At 39.3% G+C, this 21,427-nt stretch overlaps 1 protein-coding gene across 1 annotated transcript; it reads left to right on the top strand.

The window, feature by feature from the left end:
- The first annotated feature begins 543 nt into the window (after positions 1-543).
- Positions 544-20,256, top strand: LOC121509835 (glycerol-3-phosphate acyltransferase 4-like). Its single transcript, XM_041787521.1, has 13 exons — positions 544-687; positions 1,430-2,067; positions 4,911-4,980; positions 5,067-5,367; positions 7,501-7,575; positions 7,696-7,785; positions 13,028-13,121; positions 13,242-13,357; positions 13,573-13,628; positions 13,736-13,821; positions 15,501-15,629; positions 16,040-16,119; positions 18,841-20,256. The coding sequence occupies exons 2-13, from the start codon at positions 1,897-1,899 to the stop codon at positions 18,947-18,949; spliced, it is 1,377 nt and encodes a 458-aa protein (XP_041643455.1). The 5' UTR covers positions 544-687; positions 1,430-1,896; the 3' UTR covers positions 18,950-20,256.
- Positions 20,257-21,427: the final 1,171 nt, after the last annotated feature.

Raw genomic sequence — 21,427 nt, 5'->3', positions numbered from 1 at the left:
CTTTGAAAAGTTAAAAAAAAAAAAAAATTGAAGTCATTTGACTTTTCCTGGGCATTTCTACATAGATAATCAAGAAAGATTTTTTAAATATGTATAATGATTTAGATATTTGTTGTTTTGTGTCTTTTAAAATATACATCCAAAGGCCATGTATATATAATTTTTTTTTTAATATTATTATTTTAATTGGTAGGAAAAACACATGTAGACCTCAAAATACTGCCCTCATCTTTCTATACGTGATCCTAGACAGGCTCTTATGTGGTGCTTGGCATTTATGTAACTGTTGAAGATACAAAAATACAACAACTTTCTTTGTCCCCGGGGGGTTATGATTTATATTTACTTATCACTCTCAGTAGAGGCAGTTTATGTAGAATTTTTTGTACACAGTCGCACATTAATACAATGCTCAACAGCGCCTCCAGCGGTCAAGCTACACATTTAAACATTTTCTGCGCAGCATTTCCGTTTGGCCACCAGGTGTCAACGTGGATCTGATTGCGTCCTTCGGTAGTACTGCCGATGGGGGCTGGTCGTTTTAGATACGTAGCCAGCCAACGGGCGGCCCGTTGTCTGCCCATGTTGTCCGCCGGGTGGAGTTTGGCTACAGTCCGCAAGACAAAGACACAAGTGATAGAGCAGTGAAACCTTACAGTACCGGCTCTGGACTCAACGTGACTGAAGGTTGGTGAGATCTTTTTGAACTAAATATGTGTTTGACAGGAGAGAAACGTGTATTTAGAAGGCTCGTGTTTCTAGTTTAGGGCTTGTGAGGAAAAAAGGTTGTCTCAGCATTTCATGCACACCCGGACAGCACACTCAAGGGCTGAGCGCGAGCTAGCTGAGCGAGGCGGAGCACGCGAGGAGACAAAATTTAGCACAACCGTTAGCTTGGAGGCCACAAGCTAAGTTTAGACTTTTAACCGTCCGTGTGTGTACAAGCGTCTTGTTTCTCACGACCCGTTACTATCTCTGACCCTGCTCTTAATTATGCTCCAAGGAACCGTCCATTGTCCTACAAACTGCTGTCCGTTAACTGTTACGGTAATGATGAGGCTAGCTAGCTCAGAGTCCTGGCTGTATGCGGGATGGAGCTGCTCGTTAGCCGTCCTGCTGCATCATCAGAGAGGGATGAGGGCGAAGGGCCTCCCACGTTATCTCTGCTTAGTAGCTGATAACAGAAGCGATTCAAACTCATCCTGCCGTGCACCAAAAAGTCAATACGAGGAAACGAATCAACCTTTTATCAAGATTCTGACCATTCTTATTACAGACGAGCCTGTGACTGGCATCCACTGGTGTTTACAATACATAGAGGCGACAGCGACACGCGTTTCCTGTCTTGCATTATTAAATTACACGATATGTACCCAGGTCTTAGAGGACATGTTCTTGAGACTGACCGCTTGTTTGTTCATCTTTGCAGGTCTGTGTCACACGGAGCTGAAAACCCCCGGATCTTCTATCAGACAAGGGAACCACCTGCTGTGCCCACTCTGTTTTTGTTTCATTGTTTACTTCTCTTTCACCGGCGGGAGGCTGTGCTCAAACAGAAAAGGACATCTGCAGCAAGGATCTGCCATTATATCATCACAGCTGCTCAGGAGACATAAACTTACTCTTCCTGGAGTAGGATTCAGTCGGAATTCAGACACTCATCAAGGCGACAATAATGAAATTCATTCATATTGCCCAAGTGGGCAAAACCAAGATGGACACTAGTCATTTTATTGATTCTTTAAGTGCGAGGAGAAGCTTCATATTATAGTTATCTTGATGAAGACCTTTTTCTGACAAAAGACAAGGGCCACTTGGGGCCAGGAGGTGGAGGACTGTACCTCCTCTGCCATCAGATTATAGCTGTTTAATAGATTTAGTTGCCCTCCTGACTTCATGATGGAGCTCTTCTTCAATCCTTTTGATAACTTGCTATGTATCCTTCTGGGAATCTCCTTCACTGTGTGGTTCACCCTGCTGCTGGTCTTCATCATCGTGCCTGCCATCTTTGGGGTGTCCTTTGGCATCCGGCGTATTTACATGAAAACTTTGTTAAAGATCTTTGAGGTAAGCCAAGGACTTTGTTGATCCAGTAGCATACAACTTACACGAGGTTCAAACTCATAACTCAGACCTAAATTTTAGCTAAAGCTGAGACAGCAGTGGAAAAAACTTTACCACGCCACATGCAAGTGTTTGTGAAGATGAGTTGCTGCCCTTGCGCAATTTGTAGTCAAATAAATTAATAATTAGTGTCTTCAGCTCCTGCCAAAAATCCTGTTAGTAATCAAACTGTACTTTGTTAAAGTTTCTGCCTCTATTATTCGAGGACAGCATGTTCTTGCTCTGACTGTGTTTTCTCCCACCCTTTTAGTGAAGAGGTGGCTTTACAAAACACTTGAATTTAATGTTTTTTAGCTGTAATTTGTATATTATTGTAGAATTTTGCTGATGCAGTCCTCAGAGATGCCTTTGATCAGGTGCAGGTTTCGTGCTTGCGATGTCCAGCCAGCGTTGGTTGTGTTCACTGGCTGATACAGATTAACATCTCAGACACAGAGCCATTTCTCTGTGGTTATGTAACAGGAGAAAACAGTGGTACATACTTTGTCAGTTACTGTTAACTGTGACAGGGTTTCAGGCTCAGCAGCCGGGGAGGCTGCTTCCAGCATTGAATCGCCAATGATAGCATTAATGCATTAATATCAAATTAGTCTTGCTTTAGCTAAATTGTCCATATTCATGATTTGTTTCTCACCTCCTGTTAGAATGTAGCTGCAGTTATCCAGTTTCTCTCCTGCTGTATCATCACTAGTGAAGCTGTCATCACTTTACAGCAGGATCCTCTGAGAGCAAATCTTGAGCCAGAAATAAATGAACCTGTGGGAGATATGAGAGATGTTCTCGGCTTATAATTTCAGTTGAAACTATTAGATTTATCAAAAAGGTCAGGACAGATGCAGCAGAGCAGACTGTATGGAGAGTTTTTTTTTCCAGGTGTTTACTGTTTAGATTGTTTTGAATCAAATATATTGGCATAACTATGAATGCAACAGACATTTTCAGGCTGCATCTGTTTAAAATGAGACTTGAAGGGTTTTTTAGGGTTTTGTTTTTTGCAGATTTGTGGACAAGAGAGTTAGCATTTTTCTTCTAATTTGCACTATAGTTGAAGATATTTTGGCTGTAATACAATAAATGTAACACCATTTTCAGGTGATAAGTAAATACAAAATATTCAGCCCTGGGCAGCAACGGCAAGCTTGATGGACCAGCTTCATTCGAAGGAGCAACATGAAATCTGTATTTTCCGCTAGAGCTGCATTCGAATACTGTGACTCGCTTTATAACTTACCTTGTCATGGCACAATATAAATGTAGCTTTATATATAAAGGGCACAATGGATGCCAGATAGGGCAGAATTGCATCCCCCTACTAATTTACTAAAGATGATTTACGTAGCCCAACCAAAACATGGAATGTTTTATATATTCTCATATATACTGAAATCTATCCTGCTTTACAGAAAGCTTTTCAAATGTTTATATTTAATTTGAGCTTTTTTGTATTGTATGTTTCTGTAAAAATGGCATGGATAACTTGGATTTAGTTCGCAAAAAAATGTTAAGTAGGGGGTGTCACAAATGTTGATGGATGGAAATCATATGGGTGTCTTTCATTTTGACTTTTGCAGCCAAAGGCAGGATTCAGCACCTTCACTGGTTCAATTAACATTCTTCAAAGTTTTGTGCAGGCGCCCCAGGGCTAACTCCAGTGTTTTTTTGCATGCTGTCAGTGCATTCCCAAACATTGATTGATGCGAACAGACCTTGGAGTTATCTCACGCTGGGCTATGAATGCAGTCTGAAACTGTTGGCAAGTCAGATCTCCTGATCTTTCCTGCTTCTTTTCTGTCTAGAACACTTTGTCCTCTTCCTGCACTCACTGGGCCCTGCCTGCTGGTTTTTGTCTCAGCATGCAGAGTGCAAACAAAGTTTACATACTAAAGAGGGAGAAGTGTGCAGGAGAGTGCTTGTGGCTCAGAACCAGGCTTTGGTCACAGATAAATTGGAATAATATTGGTCTGGGATGACCTCATTCTCTGAAAATTCAGTCTTGTTTCCTTTGCTTTGCTGAAATCCTATACTCAACATTATACCTGAACACCACACCCAGAATAGACATACTACTGGTAGAAAACCTCAGAAATAAGCACTTTTAAGTCTGATAATAGTGAGGAGCTTGCTGTTTATTTTACAACTGAGACTCTTGAATGTATAAATTTAGAAGTCAGACTTTACAATGGGCTGCTAATAGTGGCAGCTGGCTGCTACTTGCTGATATCTTGGCTCACTTTCTTCATGTTCCATGATGGTATTTTTCAGACTCCCTTTTAGTGACTGTTTAATGTCAGTACATCTAGAGTTGACATGAGACCAGAATTTTTGAAGTCACTGAACACAGGCCAAAACATAACATACTGTTGGTAATGAAAGGCTAAATGATTTACTTCTTGTACTTGTACCAAAAAAATAATAAAAGAACTTCATAGTACGTATTTGCTAATCTGTGTGAAGAGTTGGTTGAGTAGGGGCTGTTGGAGCGCTACATTTTCTACAGCAGTGAAACTACAGGAAAGTGTTCTGTTTCTCTACTTTACCACCTACCTCTTTGCTGTCTCTTTTTCTCTCCACTCATGGCTGCTTCGGGTTAATAATTTGGCTGTACATATTTTTTTTTTTTTTTTTTTTTTTCAAAACTTTTACTTTCAGGTATTTTTTATCCAAATAAATGGATATTGCATCGTCTTAAGCATGTGGTAACAAGAAGTATAATAAATTTGGCAACATCAATTACCTCTTTGTAAATGGTTGATGATGTAAACTAGAAACGATGTTCTGTTTTGTAGTGGGCCACTCTACGGATCGAGAGAGGAGCAAAAGAAAAGAATCATCCCCTGTACAAACCTTACTCTAATGGTAAGCTGTGTCTGCATATTTGAATGCTCAGGAGTATTTGTTTTAAAGGTCAGTGTCACTGACATCCTCTCTCTGGACTGCTGCAGCCATCATTGCCAAGGAGCCCACCTCGCTGGAGGAGGAGATCAAGGAGATCCGGCGGAGCGGCAGCAACAGAGACCTTGACTCAGCCTCTGAGTTTGAGATGTCCGACATCTTCTATTTTGCTCGGAGAGGAGTGGAGAGTATCATGGACGATGAGGTGACCAAGAGGTTTTCTGCTGAGGAGCTGGAGTCCTGGAATCTGCTGACTCGCAGCAACAACAACTTCCACTACATCAGCCTGAGGCTGACCATCCTATGGGGGCTTGGCCTACTGATCCGCTATGGCTTCCTGCTGCCTCTCAGGTATTAACTGCACCTCCAAGACAGAGGTTGTTTGGTATTACAGGAGAGCCTTTTAACTCTGTAGCTTTTGAGGAAAAACTGAACACAGTGCATTGTAATGTGCTCTCTCCCCTCCACAAACACTTTCTCACACGTACTCTGGCCACCGGCTCACCCTGCCTTTTTCTGTTTCTGTGTCTGCCATGTTGACCAGCTCCAGCAGCAGTATGTTTTTTTGTGTGTATGGTGTTAATGATTGGTATCAAAACTACTGAAATCAGTATGTTAAAATGAACAAAGACATCGACACCAACCTGATGCAAAATAATGGCATTTATTGTAGATGGGTCATTGTCTCAATTAGATGAAAAAAATTACAATTTAAAACTCTGAAATGGGTTGACAATTATACTTCGGCAGCTGTTATGATTAAATATGTGAAAGCATAGTCATGAGAGGTGACCTGGAATGGAGATGTTGCTTTTGTTGTATTAATGACTATCAGGATAATATAATATCAACACTCTATTTGAACAGAGGGGGCACAGGTTTTTCCATATCACTGAGTGAAAGCTACCACCATTAAAAGCTCAATAACTACAATGGTGTATAGGTGTTCTGTATATTGGGTTTAATGTTATCTTTTTGCATTTAGCCAATTCTGTGATAGGATTTGTAGATGATCGCTTGTGGACTGGCTGATTTAACTAGTGTTAAAAAAAAATGAGGTCTTCACCTAGAATTAAAAAATATGCTTTTCATACGATCAAGCAGAAATTAACCCATTAAGATTTTTATGGTAAAGTTACTGGTTAAATCGTGTAACTTACAACTCTTAATGAGGTTTTGAGGCTGGAGTGGAAAAAAGGCAAACAATTATGTAGAACTTTAACTACAGTGCCTATAAAAAGTATTCACCCCCTTGGCTGTTTTAACCTTTAATTGATTTTAAAAATCATTCATGGTCAGTATAGATGGGTTATTTTGACAACAACAAAAAATACAAAAACCCCATTTGATGTAAAAGTGAAAACAGATTTCTGTCATGTTGCACAGGGATTGGCCTGAACAACCCCTTTCAAGTCTAAATTCTCCATTGGATTGAGTTCTGGACTTTGATTCGGCCACTCCAGAACATTCACCATGTTGTCTTTAAACCATTTCTGTGTCATGTTCGTTGTATGCTTTGGGACATAGGGAGAAAGAGGCAGTTCAGTTGTCTTGGGACAGCACTATCCTGCTTATATCAGTCCTGAGTACCACATTGAAGTTGGGGTACTGCAGAAAAGTATACTAATGGAAGTATGCGATTTCAAACACACTGACTGTCTTAGTAGGAATGAACTTTTGAACGACATGCAGGGATATCACGTGAGCCTGACATGTTCTGTTTTCTTCTGCTGCTTATGAAAGGATTGTTGAAAAAAACTCTTGTATTTGGACACCCTGCATGAGGTTTGTAACTCAAATTAAATGTTGGCACACTCATTCAGTACAAGAGGGACCTCCTCATTCAGGGTAAGCTTAGAGAGACACAGAGACAGTGACTCAGTACTAAGCCTGTTTGGCCCATTTCCAATTGCCAGTGGGGAGACAAATCAGGCCACCGCCACACACACACGGACATCATTCTAGTTTCCCATCGCACTAATAGATTCTGTCATTCAGTACTCGTCCAGTTGAGCATTACCAAACTTGCATGAATCTTAAACCTCAAACATTTGTCCTATCATCACTAACTTCATCAGAACCTTTCCCAACCCTGCCTGATTGGTGCTTCTAGATTATATTGACGTGTTGGCTGGATTAGCCATCGCCTAATATGCCCTACTGCAGGTCCTGAAGTCTATTATCAGTGATGTTAGGAAACAGAGGAGGCAGCTTTTAATTTATAACTAGAGCTCTCCTCACTTGGATAATGTTACTCATGACCTTTACATGTTATCTGAGTGGTTACTCTTGTTCTACAGGCGGAAACTTTAATGGTTAAGGATCATGTTGTTGTATTTAAATACCTCTGAGAAGGCTGATTATATTTATCTTGGTTAAACAATAATAATGCAGTCCCTTCTTTTGCTGAATGAAATAACAGCTTTGGTGTAAGACTCCCTGTGGAGGGGATTATGTGTAACCTTCTGTCCTTCTCTCTTTCAGGGTAACTCTTGCCTTCACCGGTGTAGGACTCCTTGTGTTCCTCACCTCTGTTGTTGGACTGCTGCCAAGTGGAAGGTGAAACTGATTTGTTTTAATTTGTTAGAAAGATCAGATCAGACACTTTGATGTGATTATCTTTGGTCCGCCCTCCAGACACACAAACTTAATGGCGCTGTTGTGTGCCCCTCTTTGCAGGATGAAAAACCTACTGAGTGAGAAAGTCCATTTGATGTGCTACAGAATATGTGTCAGAGCTTTGACTGCCATTATAACCTACCATGACAGGTAAAGTACCGCCACTGTTGTGCCACACCTACATGAGTCATGGGACTACCAACTGTAATTGATAGTAAACACATTAACTTTTTACTCTCAAGTACAGTATGCTCTTTAACAGGCTGGTAAAGCATTAACCGGTTAAGTCAAACCCCTTTTATACCTTGCATTGAAATGGATGAACAGCTGTTTTGGGCATTCAGATACCAAGTGGTAATCCACCTTAATGCTTAATGTGGACTCACCTCAATGCTGCATACTGAAGATGATCTGACATCCCATAGCTCAGACTGCATATGTATGTGATCTGGGATGCCCTTATCCAGACTGGTATGGCAGGGATAGATGCTACAAGTGCTGGCATGCATTCAAGACCGCCCTGGTAACTGATGCCCGTTCAGCCTTGCTCATAGTGATGGGAATTCTAGCTTTTTTTAGAGATCCAGATTATTTGGCTCAGCTCAGGAGTTGAAGGCTGCCTTTCAGCTGCCAAGAGACTCCTCATTTGGAATAGTTTGGTTTTTATTATGTCTATCAAACAACGCAAATGGAAAACAACTCCCTCTCGGGAGCTGGATCCAGTTATTTTCATGAAAGAGCAGACTCTTACAACTAGCTGGTTAGTGAACGACATCACCACTGGCTCACAACTTCAAACTAATTTATTTGGTTTATTTGCTAAATAGTATATCACCATTTCCTTTAAGACAATGTTTCTCAACTGGACAGACATCGGGACCCACCACCACCTCAAGAGAAATCACAACCCAAATCTTTAAAGACTTTAGCCAGTTGAATTTATTTAATGAAAAATTCAGCAGTTTGGACTCCAAATGGAACAAAACATGATTCATCAAAGAGCCAGGACAACATAAACATGATTGTAAAGCTCATCGTGGTGAAGGGAAAAGCATGCATAGATATAATTTTACCCCATTTTCCCAAGACTTCAAGGAAATTTCGATAATTTTGCAAGAAATATTGTCAATATCTATGGACACCAGCTTTGTTATCCAAAGAAAATGAGATGAACAAGTAGAAATCTTGAGACAAATACTCAACTTTAGTAAATGTAATAGGAAAGCCTATAGAATACATGTATGAATTTACAATGTGTCCACTGAAGGCTTCCATATGTTTACATTTTGCCGCAGTTTTTTTTCGTGGCACACATTTCACAAGCACGAGCTTTGTGACCCACTTTTGGGTCCCAACCCACCAGTTAAGAACCACTGCTTTTAGAAAATGTTTATGACTATGAGGGAGAAAAGCTGTAAAAGAGATTCACCCCCATTCATTTGTACTGCCAGCAGCTTCACTGCTTATAGTATAGATACCTACGCCAGGGAAATTATGTCAGGGCTGTTTGCATAAGAGGCAGTCAAGTGAAAATCCTGATTGTAAGCTGTCACTAAAGAGGTTTATTAAATTCATAGTATGGACTCGTGTAGTTGGTATTTGAATGCCAAAAACTGATGTTTGATGCAAGGAATAAACTACCCTCAGATAAAGATGATAGTAGGGTATCAGGAGCAGAAGCACATGTGTGATAGTTAGGCCCTCACTACAGACAGACTTTATGCAAAAAAACAGACCAACTCTGATAATCTACGTATGATTGTCAACAGAAGTAATAGAATCACAAAAATAACTAAAAGCTGCCAGACCAGTTTCCTTGAACCGCATCCTGGTAGTTGGGAAAGAGAAAGAGGAAGCAAACACACATACTCAAAAAAACACGAATACCGTTGTTCATGGCTGCAAATTCCCACAATGTGGTAAAAAAATATAAAAAACTTTAAAGAACTTAATCACTATGGTATGGTTCTGTATTGGACATAATGGAAAGCTTGAAAAATACATGTAGATTTGCATGATTGTTTGGATGATTAAAAAACATTTAACAAGATTTAAATAGGGGTGCAGATAGCCTGTGGGCAGCCCAGGTTTATGTCCCATCTGATGCTCCTTTCCCGCATGTCTCTTCCCCAGTCTGTCAATTCTGTTTCTGACTCTATTCACTGCAGATTTTGAACTCGCGATTCACCTTTTGAAGACTGTGCCTTGGTGTTTTATGAGGGCTGGGCAATTAATCAGAATTTAGATTAAACGCAATATGTTCTTCTGCTATTTTCAAAAATACTGACTTTCCAAAATACTGATTTAATGCATTTTTAAGCAGAGTTGTTGTCTCTATGCATAATGCAAACATTTGGGTATTTTTTTTTTTGTGGAATAATTTGAAAAAAAAATTCTGCTTTCCTTGTTGTTTATTTTGCTTTTATGACGGTGAGAAAGACATCAAATCGTTATTCCCTTCAACACAATAATTTGTATCTTATAATTGAAAACTATTCAGCCTTAGTTTAATCTACCAAATGCTGTGTTTGTTGTGATATGGAATGGTTGATAGATAGCTTGTTTGTTCAGAAAGACACAAGACGGGGGGGCACAATAAGATTATTTTCCCATATTGTTCAGCCCTAGAATTTATGTATTATATTTATATTATATTTAATATTTTTGTGTTGAGGAACTGATTATATTTGCCGATTTATTGACAAAATGATAATCAGAGGATTAATCAGTTGTGAAAATAGTCCTCAGTTACTACACCCACCCACCCACCCCACCCCACCCCCTACACACACACACACACAACATATTTTACTGTGGGAACTCCTTCTCTTTTGTTAGTACGATTATTTATAAAATTATCAGTTCTTATTTGAAACTCTGTATTTATACTTCCATAGAACACTTTTTCCATGGCATTTTAAAAAAATTTGTTAAGTATTGGCTATTTATCATCCACGCACTACTTGTTTTTCTGAGTTTAGTGTTTATGAGTCATAAGTGTTAATAGTTGTGTCAGCTGTTTCATTGCTTTTATGTTTTTAAACTTCCATACAATTTGTCCACTTCTTTGTCAATTTCCCCTTTCTCATTTCACCTTATTTTTGTACCTTGTTTTGACTGGGCATTTCTGGTTTTCCCTTCAAAATATGAAATAATATAAAAGGAAAAACCTTCAAAGTATTTCCATGTAACCACATCCAGGCACATGGCAAAAGCTTTAGAGAAGATGTCCGATACCATTGTGCTGCTGTTTGATACAAAATAAAGCTAACTGAACAGCAAGCATGATATCCCAAGGGCCAATCCAATTGTCCCTCTTATATCCTATAAAGCAGCAAAAAATATAGAAATTAAACACAAATATGAAATACACTAAGTAACTTTAAAAACGCACTTTGTAAAATTTGCTAGAATTGTCATGAGATGTACTCAGATGCTTCAAACAACTTCTCAGACACACAATATACCTTTGTTCTGCATGACTGATTGTGCCTTTTCTCAACCACAGACCAATTCATGAGAGTTGTACTCACAAGTGTATAAACTGGGTAGGTGAGTGAAATATTGGGATGGGATAAATTGTTGACTAAAAACGTGTAGGCGCGTACAGCTCTTCAGGAGGAATGGCAGGTGATCCCACAGAGATAGATTAATGGCCTTATAACATCTATGCCTCGGAGAGTGGCCGATTTGGTGCGAGCAAATGGAGGTCATACCAGATATTGAAATTTGGACTTGTAAGAATGGGTGGTACTGTCACCTTTTTATTGCATGATTGAATAAACTATTCCTTTGATTCCTGATTTTTGTGTGTATGTCTCCCACAAGATGTGTGCAATAAAAACAATAACTATAATTGGAAATATAGTTCATGAATTACAAGTAATATATTCATGAATTTCAATATGCATTTTTAAAGTTACTTAGTGTAGTATAAGAAAAATAAAGTATTCATACAAAAGTGCAGTGTTTTTGAAGAAATAATGTAAGCTATAGAGGGAATAATAAAGTCATCTTAACATTATCACTGTGATTAATGGCACAAATGATACTTTAAGATTTACAAGTGTAAATAGCTTTGTAATTTTATTTTAAAAAATTGTATAATCAAATGATCTATAAAATGAAAGGCCCTAGTTGTTATAATGGTGCCCTGCTAACAGTTTCCTGTTCTTCTACCTTTTAAATCATGATCCACTGCAGATGTGCAGCAATGACAGTCAGAGGGCTCTAAATGAGATCCTACAAAGGGAGATGAGTAATCATTGGAGAACAGAAGCCTGGGTGCATTTTCACAGTTGTAATCTGAGCACCCAGAGTGTGAGGATGAAAAGGAGCATCCCTAAGGCTGGACTGCCCACATTCGTGTTTATTGCAGCCGACACATGATCTGGGGTGACGCACAAAAACTCTACTAATGCTCTGTTTTACACAAAGCCAAAACTTTCTATGAAGACACATTCATGGACACAAACACCATGTGACACTGTACTACATGGATCCAATACATTACTGTGCATTGGAACTGTGATGACTCAGGTGGATGCAGGTAGTGGCGATTTTTATCAGAAAAGAGGCAGTGCATTTTAGAAATGGCAGAATAAGAATCTTAAAGGATCGTGACACCACAGACTGAGCTGTAATTGAGAAAGAGACGATTGCTTAGTGCAACAGGATGTAAAGGAGGAAGTAGGCGCGTTGTGTGTTTGCCCATCAACTGTAGTTTGAAGCAGCTGGTGCTGTTTTGGATTAACTGCAGTTCAAGCATGACTGAATCTGAAATAATATGTTGAAGTGCTGTGTTGGTTTGAGGGATGTATTTGTGAGATTGCTCAGCTTGCATACTGTGAAGTTTAATCATTTATATGCTCATACAGAATCTCATGATGCCAGCCAAAGTAGAAGTAGTTTTGGTGAATTTGCATGTCATTGGTTAAATCTTTTTTCCCATCAAGCATCCTTGCATCCTTTCGTGTGAAATTCTGAATTTCTGCAGTCAGCACTCGGCCTGTAACACATAGTCCTCTCTAGTCTTGAGCTAAAAATACACAGTGACATAGGAAGTGGTGCGCTCTCCCTCTCTATTTAAGATTGTAACTCTATCTTTGGTATGTGGACTCAGTATGTAAAAGTCCTGCGTGCTCTGGGGGTCAAACCTTTTACATTTCCACCACCATCGGCAGCTTTGTTACTTTGCAGTGGAAAAAATTGTACTCATTTTGTAAAGCATGGTACCAACCTTTTAATCCATTGACGTCTTTCACATTATAATATAGCTAGATATTTGAGAACCCTATCACACTCGCTGTTACTCCAGTTTCTGATTCACTCTGCAAATACACTCTCCAGGAAGTGTAAATGGATCAACAGCTTTATTGTTTCTATTTTCCAGTGAAAACAAACCTAAGAATGGAGGAATCTGTGTTGCCAACCATACCTCTCCTATCGATGTCATCATCTTGGCCAGTGATGGCTGCTATGCAATGGTGAGTCTCCAAAGCTGCACAATCTCTGACACCAGCCATTGTTTATGTGGCAGCTTTTTGACTGTTAAAATGTCATGAAATACGTTTGTTTATATGAAAGTGTTTGTGTTGTTTTATCAGGTTGGTCAAATTCATGGTGGCTTGATGGGGGTCATTCAGAGGTCCATGGTCAAGGCTTGTCCACATGTGTGGTTCGAGCGCTCTGAAGTCAAAGACAGACACCTAGTGGCCAAAAGGTAGCACTACAGCCTTTTGTGTTTATTACATTTTTCATCAGTCTTTACAGACGTGCTACAAATTGTTGTTGAAATGTGAGTTCTATCATTTTTTTATTTATTTTGAAAAAAATGTTATGCATCTTGGTAAACTGATTAGATTTTATTAATCCCATTTCATTTGCTGAATCTAAGATCAAGATTTTATTACTAATATTCACACTACTTGTTTTCAGGTTAAGTGACCATGTAGAGGATAAATCTAAACTTCCCATTCTTATTTTTCCTGAAGGTGAGCTGCTGACAGTAAAAATATTTCACAAGAATATCATACTCCAGTTTTCTTTAAAAAAATGTAAAAAATCAAATTTACTTTGACTGTATTCTCTAATTCCATAGGTACCTGCATTAACAACACATCAGTGATGATGTTTAAAAAAGGGAGCTTTGAGATTGGTGCTACAGTCTACCCTGTGGCCATTAAGGTGAGTTTAATGTCTTATTGTGCTTATCCATATGCACTACTAGCTAGTCCGCACTCGGCTCTGCCCCAATACCAGGCGAGTTGTTCTCAGTTACCTTATATACTTTGATAGTACTTCATCAGTGTAGATGGGGCTGCATCTAACACATGAACAATGGAGGACGTCAAGGTGAAAGTGTTCCTGTGTTAACGCCCCACTTGTGCAATTCTCTCTGACCTCTCAGTGGTTGGCAATGTCTCTACGGCACAGTTTAGTATCTGTTCAGCTTGCTTCGATGTAGAGCTGGGTGATGTAGCCTAAAAATGACACCAGTATGATAAGTGGCGTAGACCTTTTTTATTAGGTTTTTTTTAAACATATATGCATAAAGGGTAAAATCAATATCAAGTAAAATCTGGGACACATTTTTATTCTGAAAAAAACTTCACTCACAGGTTTTTAAATAAAAGTAAAAAATGGCAAGACAGGCCTTCAGCAGAAAGATACATAAATCATTACATACTCTCACAGTTTTTCCTTGTGTATAGAAATTATAAAATGTTTGCTACGCTGTTTACTACTTCTGATTTTTCTAAAATGATTATTAGTTTCCTCGATGGGGGAAGCCAACCTACACAAAAACTCACAACTGCTAGATGGAGCAGATGGCTGAAACACTCCAATCTTGTTCACCCATTCAAGCTCACAGCTTTGTTTTCATCAGTCCGTTATCCACACTGATGTACTTTTGTCAAGTTTCTGAGCTCTCCTGTGTGATCACTGGGGAAAGCTTCTTTGGAGGCACAACATTTTAAACACACAGCTGTCAATGTTATGTACTGTTTGGCTGAGATAAGACTCACATGTTCTGCTGTACCACAGATCTATAGATGTGGAGAGGTGGGTCACATTTGTTACCTGCTGGGCCACCTTCCCCTCCTGACATGTTCAACTCTTACAGGGGGGGGACAAAAAAAAACTTGCACCCAGGCAAATAATACTTTGTGTCAAGTGTCTTTATGACATTTTTAACTCCTGGCTTTACTTACTGGAGCCATTTCTGTGGTGATGGGTTGTGTTACTGTTGCTGTAATCTTGCGTCATATTTTACAGATTACCACTTTTGTTTGACGTCTTCTTTTTCTGAAATCTGAGCCACTGCCAGATAACAGATTGAGCGCTGATTTTCTTCTCAACTAAATTGTCCGTCTCCATCTCAAACTACTCTCTCTTTACACTGCTAACCTGCCTTGGCCGTGTGTTCACACTCATGCTTTCCTCCCTTCTCTTTTGATGCAAAAACATGCATGTTCAGAGAAGCCTTTTCTGGATGGACAGGTGTGTGCTGTGTGTGTGCTGAGCAGACAATAGGACAAGAAAACCTCCAGAGAGAATTGCATACTTGCTTAAAACGTACATGTGATTTTTACCTGATGGTCGCGATAAGGTCATTTTATGCATCTCACATGGCAACAGCTGTGATACATCGAGTATACTCAATATATTGCCTATCCCTGCTTTGATGCCAAAAATGTACCAGGTATAATCCCTGAAAACCAAAAGAACAGAGTAGCGTCTAGAGGGGTAGGGCTCATACAACATCATGGAAAACCTCTATTAGCTTTCTCATTCTAACCATGAAAACTGTGATGTAAGCCATAAATGTATTTACTTATGATCTCTTTGCTTGTTCCCTACAGTATGATCCTCGATTTGGAGATGCTTTCTGGAACAGCAGCAAGTATGGCATGGTCAACTACCTGTTACGAATGATGAGCAGCTGGGCCATCGTCTGCAGTGTGTGGTACCTCCCTCCAATGTCCAGAGAGGTGAGAAAAGTCCATTTAATGGAGGACATAACCAACATAATGAAAAAAAAAATCCAGACACTGAGCAATATCCTGTGCACCAAAAAAAGGTCCACACACCAGGAAGCTCATGTGAAAGGATTCATTTAGCAACAAGAAGTGATATTTCAAGCTCAAAATGTCATGTGTTGCTAAATAAATCATTTTATGGCAGCCTTCTGGTGTGTGAACTTTTTGCTTCTTCATAATAACAGTATATTTGGTCATATTAAAACTAGACGCACTTAAGATTAGTTGGAATCCAGATTCTGAAAGCTTGATTTGCATGCCTCCATATTAAATTAGGGCATACTAGCCCATAGATATAATGTTACTTATTTGCATTGACTGTTGTGCTTATGTGTTTCACTTCTGTTCGTCTTCTCCAACAGGAGGGCGAGGACGCTGTACAGTTTGCAAACCGCGTAAAGGCAGCGATAGCCAGACAAGGTGGACTTGTCGACCTCTTGTGGTAAGACAGTGGTTATTTAGTTTCAGACTGCTGCCTTGGTTTTATTGGTATTTTATGTAAATGATACTTTGACAAAGCATAACAGGAAAATTAAGATTTTATCAATTACTTCGTTTACACATAGTTAAGAGAATGAAGTCAAATGGCCTTTGTGATATCAGGTGCACTTAATGATGTTCAAGGTTCTACCTGTTTGTCTTCTGTTATTCCTGAAGAAGATACTGTTCTAATAGGCTTTTGGAAACTTTCCTAATGACGCTGGATATTAATCAAGGCCCATATTTACAAGTATTCTGAGTGTACTCCAGAGAGCTTCTAACTTAGCTTAGCTCCCAAAATAGTTTGCATTTCCACAGACACCCGTACCCTTACTAGGTGGATTGACTGAAGAGGGTATGCATGCAACTTCACAGGCAGCACAAGTCTCTGCAGTTTCAGCCACTGAGTGGCAGAAATCTACTGGGGCCTGGAAGCACAATACAAAATTACGTCTGCAACACTTTTATGATTCTTGAAACAAATTGACATTAACTAAAACAATTTTACATTTCATAAAACAAATTGACATTAGCAAAACAATTTGCAAATGACAAAATAAGTTTTAACAAGTTGGATACAAAATTGCAAAGTCTTAAACTTTTTTATTAAACTTCAAACAAATTTACAAAGTCCAAAACAAAACTACAAAGTCTGAAATACTTCTGCAAAACTTGAAACTTGGGTGACTTTTTTTGGCACATTCCCTCTCTAAGATACCATTGTTTGTTAAAAAAAAAAAAATTCAGAAGATATAGGTGTGTTCTACAACTTAAAAAATTGTCTCAGCTCATGTAAAAGTGTTCTGTATTTTGTGATTTTTTTTTTTTAATATATGAATTTAAAATTCAAAATTTTTTTTTTGTTTAAAATTTCTTTCATGAAATGTAAAAAAGTTTTGATTTATGTAAATGTGTTTCCAGCTTTGTAAAAATGTTTTAGATATTGCATTTTGTATTGCACTTCCAGGCTGCCGTAGAAATCAGTAAACAGCTGTAAACAGCTTTATTTCAGCTGAAAATGCTGTCATTTTATGAACTATGTCTTGATGATGTTTACCGCAGTCAGCACAGACTCCCAGCTGATGAAATATGTTAATAGAAATGTTTGGAGCTGTAACGGTACGTTGATTAAGCCACAAGATGAAGCCATGCTATTACAGTAGCTACAACCAGCTTTCAGTCAAGCAATCTCTCAACCCTACTCCATTCTCCCTCCTCTTACCTCAAAGGAAAATGAAGACCTTACACTTAAGTAGCACAGCTATATGGTTAAAAAAAAAAAAAAAAAAAAAGGAAAAAATCTAAGGTGACAAGGCATCTAAGGACAATGGATGAACTGAAATACAGAGAAACAACCAATCTGAAGCATCATAAAAACAAAACTTCTTCATTAATTCAGTTTCACATCCATCACTGACGAACCAGGCTGATGTGTGCCTTCTGGCTGTGCTTCGTGTACTTAAAATCAGATCTATGCATATATATGTCAGAAAACCCAAGTTGTGGCCACACATCAACGCCCACGGGAGTGGGCATTGATGTGTTAACAGTATTGATGTGTCAACAGTATTTATCTCCATCTAGTCCTGATATTCCCAGCTGAAAGATATTAGTCCGTTTCTCTCTCGCTTTCACCCACTCATCAGAGCAGACAGTCTTGTCACTCAGCCTGGCTGAGTAGATATGTGGCGCACTGAAAGTGACATCAGTGCTAACCCGTTATTTTGTGTAAAGCTCCACCCTTTTAGTACTGATGGGTAACCCTTACAGAAGGGTGCCAAAAACATAAGACAGTACAGGTCAGTTATTTGGGACCTTTTCCAACTGTTGAACCAAACTGTACAGGACCACTCAGTGAAAATGATAGATTAGAAACATGCCAAGATCAACTCTGAGCAAGGAAAAGTTCTCTCTTACTGATAACGTGTTATAGAAGGACTGTGAAATGGATAATTATACGATCTAGTCAGAAGCTCTTATTATGAAAACTATCTGAAGGTTCCCAAGAGCACAGTGGCTTCTGTAATTCTCAAATGGAAGAAGTTTGGTTCAACCAGGACTCTTCCAAGAGCTGCCTGCCCATTGTCCCAGCAGACAAGGACAAGCTGTATAATTTTTAGTCATTAATAACTTGACCCACCAATCTTTATTTGTGCAGGGCCAGTGTAACCTTGAGACACTTCACAACAGTAGCAAGTCTACTGAAGACCCAAACTCTCAGTTTTAATATTTACAAAGCCCCAACATGAATTCCCCATGGGTTCAGCACCAAGCAACATTCAGCCAAGTGACAGCAGCAAGGAAAAACCTCGAGCAGAACCAGGCTTATGTTAAATAGCCGCCTGCTGTAGCTGTGTTAAGGGATGTGAGAGGATGGAGATGCAGAAAGAGAGATGGGTAGAGACAAACAACATAAGTAAGATAGATGAATAGCTGCCCAGGCCACCAATCCTCACTAATCCTGTTTCCTTCTATATGGCTGAAATGAAATGCAATAATAGCAGCAATATGTGCAGTCAGCATCAATAACTGTGGATGATGGAAGACTGATCATTCTTAAAATAGCATAAGTAACTATAATAATGAAATAGAGAAGCTGGTATTGGTAGTAATAGCAGTTGAAGTTGAGCAGCTGTTGTATTCACTTAAACATTTATAATTTTTTTTCATGTTCCTTCTGTAGGGATGGAGGACTGAAGCGAGGAAAGGTAAAAGATACCTTTAAAGAAGAGCAGCAGAAGCTATACAGTAAAATGCTGGTGGGCACCCAAGAGGACCGCAGTCGTTCCTGAAGGGACTTTTTGGAAAAGTGGACTGTCACAGAGATGCACTTGGACACTTACTAAAAGAGCAGTCTGTAGAGCTTGTGTCTACTGGAGCCCTCTGACTGGAAATTCCCTCTCTGATGTCAACAGCTCTCCATTAAGCTTCCTCGGTCGCTGCCTCAGCTTGGCATGTTCAGTTGTCATTGCTGTTACGGGTCATTCTGAGTCTGCCGCCCTTTGTTGGTAAAGCTAAACTGAAACTGACGCCTTGCTTACATTACAATAGAAGTAAGGAGCGCACGGAAACGGAGCATCGTCTTCCTTGGTGGCAGTCTTTTTTTCTGTATTGAGGGAAACTTTTATTATCTATCATTGAGTTCTTTGTTTGATAGTTTCAACTCTAAAATTTTAATTTGACTTTTATGTTTGTATCACACTGCGTTAAAGTTTCAGACCAGTTATTCTGTATAACTGGAAGAGTTATGTAGATAAAGAACTAGTTTGTTTTCAAGCTAAAACCTGTGACTGAGTTGGGGTTTTTGCACGACTGGCGCATGCCCATGATTAAGGGCACATTGCCAGATTTTGTTACATTTCAAATATTTTTATGGGCTTTTTCCAAGAGAAGAATATCTTGTATTTTAAGCTTTGTGTTTAATGTTGGAACTTTTATCAACCCATGCGGTCACTATTGGAATAAGTGAGCCGATGAGCTCTGATATGATGTGCCCTTCTGTTTTTCCACTGAATGTGAAAAGCCTCATATTATGAAGTGGAAATTGTGCACACACAGGATTGAGGCGGATTTCCTGTTTGAGCTCATAATGCAGCATAATGGCAGTAAAAGGGTTTGTAGTCCAATCATTAAGAATTTATTTGGGATGCTTTTAGCTCTGTCCCTTAAAGGCCCACAAAACTGAGATAGTGATGCAGGATAACAGCCATTGCAGTCTATCTCCTATCAAAACATTACTATTAACAGTTATCTGGTTAATATTCATACTAATACACTCCTAACAGGCATAAATTTTATAAACTCCCTGCTTGTGCATTGATCATCTTGCCTAATTTATTTTAAAAAGAACTCTCAAAAGTTTTTGTCTTTACTTCCCCCATCATCAACAATCTTTCTCAGACTTGGCAGTCTGTTCAAAGAGGAACAGAGTGCAGCTGTCGTTTCGTTTGTACTGTAGGCTGCAGCTGAGGAACGTGGTGCAGAGCCTCAGGGAGGAACCCCCAGGGCTTTCCTCCATCCAGTCTGCTTTTATCAGGGATAGTCGTCTAGACTGTGTCAGATCTGTTCATCAAAATAAATGTTCAAGAATGTGACTCTACCTTTGACTTCAGGGTTTTTTTCTGCTACTGACGCACTATAATGTCTGTCTGTCTCTGATCCTGGTGTGCTTTTAGACTTGTTTGTGCAGAAGCATGTGATACTGAATCGTGTATAACATGGCTCTGCATCAATTTGAAGCAAAGTGCAAATCTTTTGTAACAATCAAAGGTGTTTCAAGGAATTTTTGAGCTACTTATTTGCAGATAATAGTCACATTTATCCTTATTCTGGTAAATGTAAGGCTCAAATGAGTCATTTTTAAAACAGCCCTGGAAATTACAACTGGACTGAAAAGTAATACAAATTATACCATAAATGTCACAAGTAGAGTGCTTACCTTTTTAATTCAGTTTGTTATACGGCATTTGTTCCTTTTATATTTTTAGGTTCTTACATTAATGCTACCTTAACTAGCTGTTGCTATTCTTGGCAGGCAAGCCATTTTTTGTCTCATTTGTTGTGCATGGGGCTCTAAGCTGCTGCACCAGACTGGGCCAGAGAATCTAATTCTTTATTTGAACATTATATCTTTTGTCTTTATTCCCTGGCTTACTACTCAAGGCAGGGCCTAAATAATGTCTTTCGGTGGCTGTATGTTTCTTTTGTAGCTGCTCCATACAAAAGCCAAACCTCTCCTCTTGTCCTCTTGGCTGAAATAAACCACCTTAACCTCCTTTCAGGGGGGTTTTGTCCTTTATCTTCGTTTCCAAACCGGTGACAGACATGTCAGCATTCTTTAGTATCCCTGTTGCAATCGTTTCAAATGCATCTGTTGACGTTGGTGAATAAAGCAAAGAGGAGGAGTAGGAGGAAGCAGGGGGCTCAAAGGGTTGGCTGTGTAAACCGTGCCATGGTTGAACAGCTCACTTACAGCACTATGGAGAAGCAAAGTCAGGCCCCCAGGAGTCTGTGCTCTAGCCTGGGCTGGAGTCCACACTGCAGGGTGGCACAGATCCACCTACTCCTAACAAGAATTTAGTTTCATGGTTTAAAAAGAAAACTGCTGCTGTGTAGAGAAGTATTGGGGTTAGTGCCGCTGTGTTGACAGAGTTGAAGAAGGCATGCTGTTTTAGAAAATGACTTCAGGGTAGATTTTGTGCATGAAAAAGTTAATCCCATTGATCACATTACTTTTTTAGCTTTTATGCCTTGCCAAGTAAATTGGTTGG

The sequence above is a fragment of the Cheilinus undulatus genome, linkage group 5, assembly GCF_018320785.1.
Source record: "Cheilinus undulatus linkage group 5, ASM1832078v1, whole genome shotgun sequence".
In the NCBI taxonomy this organism is placed as follows: domain Eukaryota; kingdom Metazoa; phylum Chordata; class Actinopteri; order Labriformes; family Labridae; genus Cheilinus; species Cheilinus undulatus.
The sequence above is the reverse complement of the archived record's forward strand: the minus strand, read 5'-3'. Positions and strand labels throughout refer to the sequence as shown.

Coding starts and splice junctions, on each gene's coding strand:
- LOC121509835 (XM_041787521.1), top strand. CDS start 1,897: ATGATGGAGCTCTTCTTCAATCCTTTTGATAACTTGCTATGTATCCTT. Junction 15,630..16,039: donor TCCCTCCAATGTCCAGAGAG/GTGAGAAAAGTC, acceptor CTTCTCCAACAG/GAGGGCGAGGACGCTGTACA. Junction 16,120..18,840: donor GGACTTGTCGACCTCTTGTG/GTAAGACAGTGG, acceptor TTCCTTCTGTAG/GGATGGAGGACTGAAGCGAG.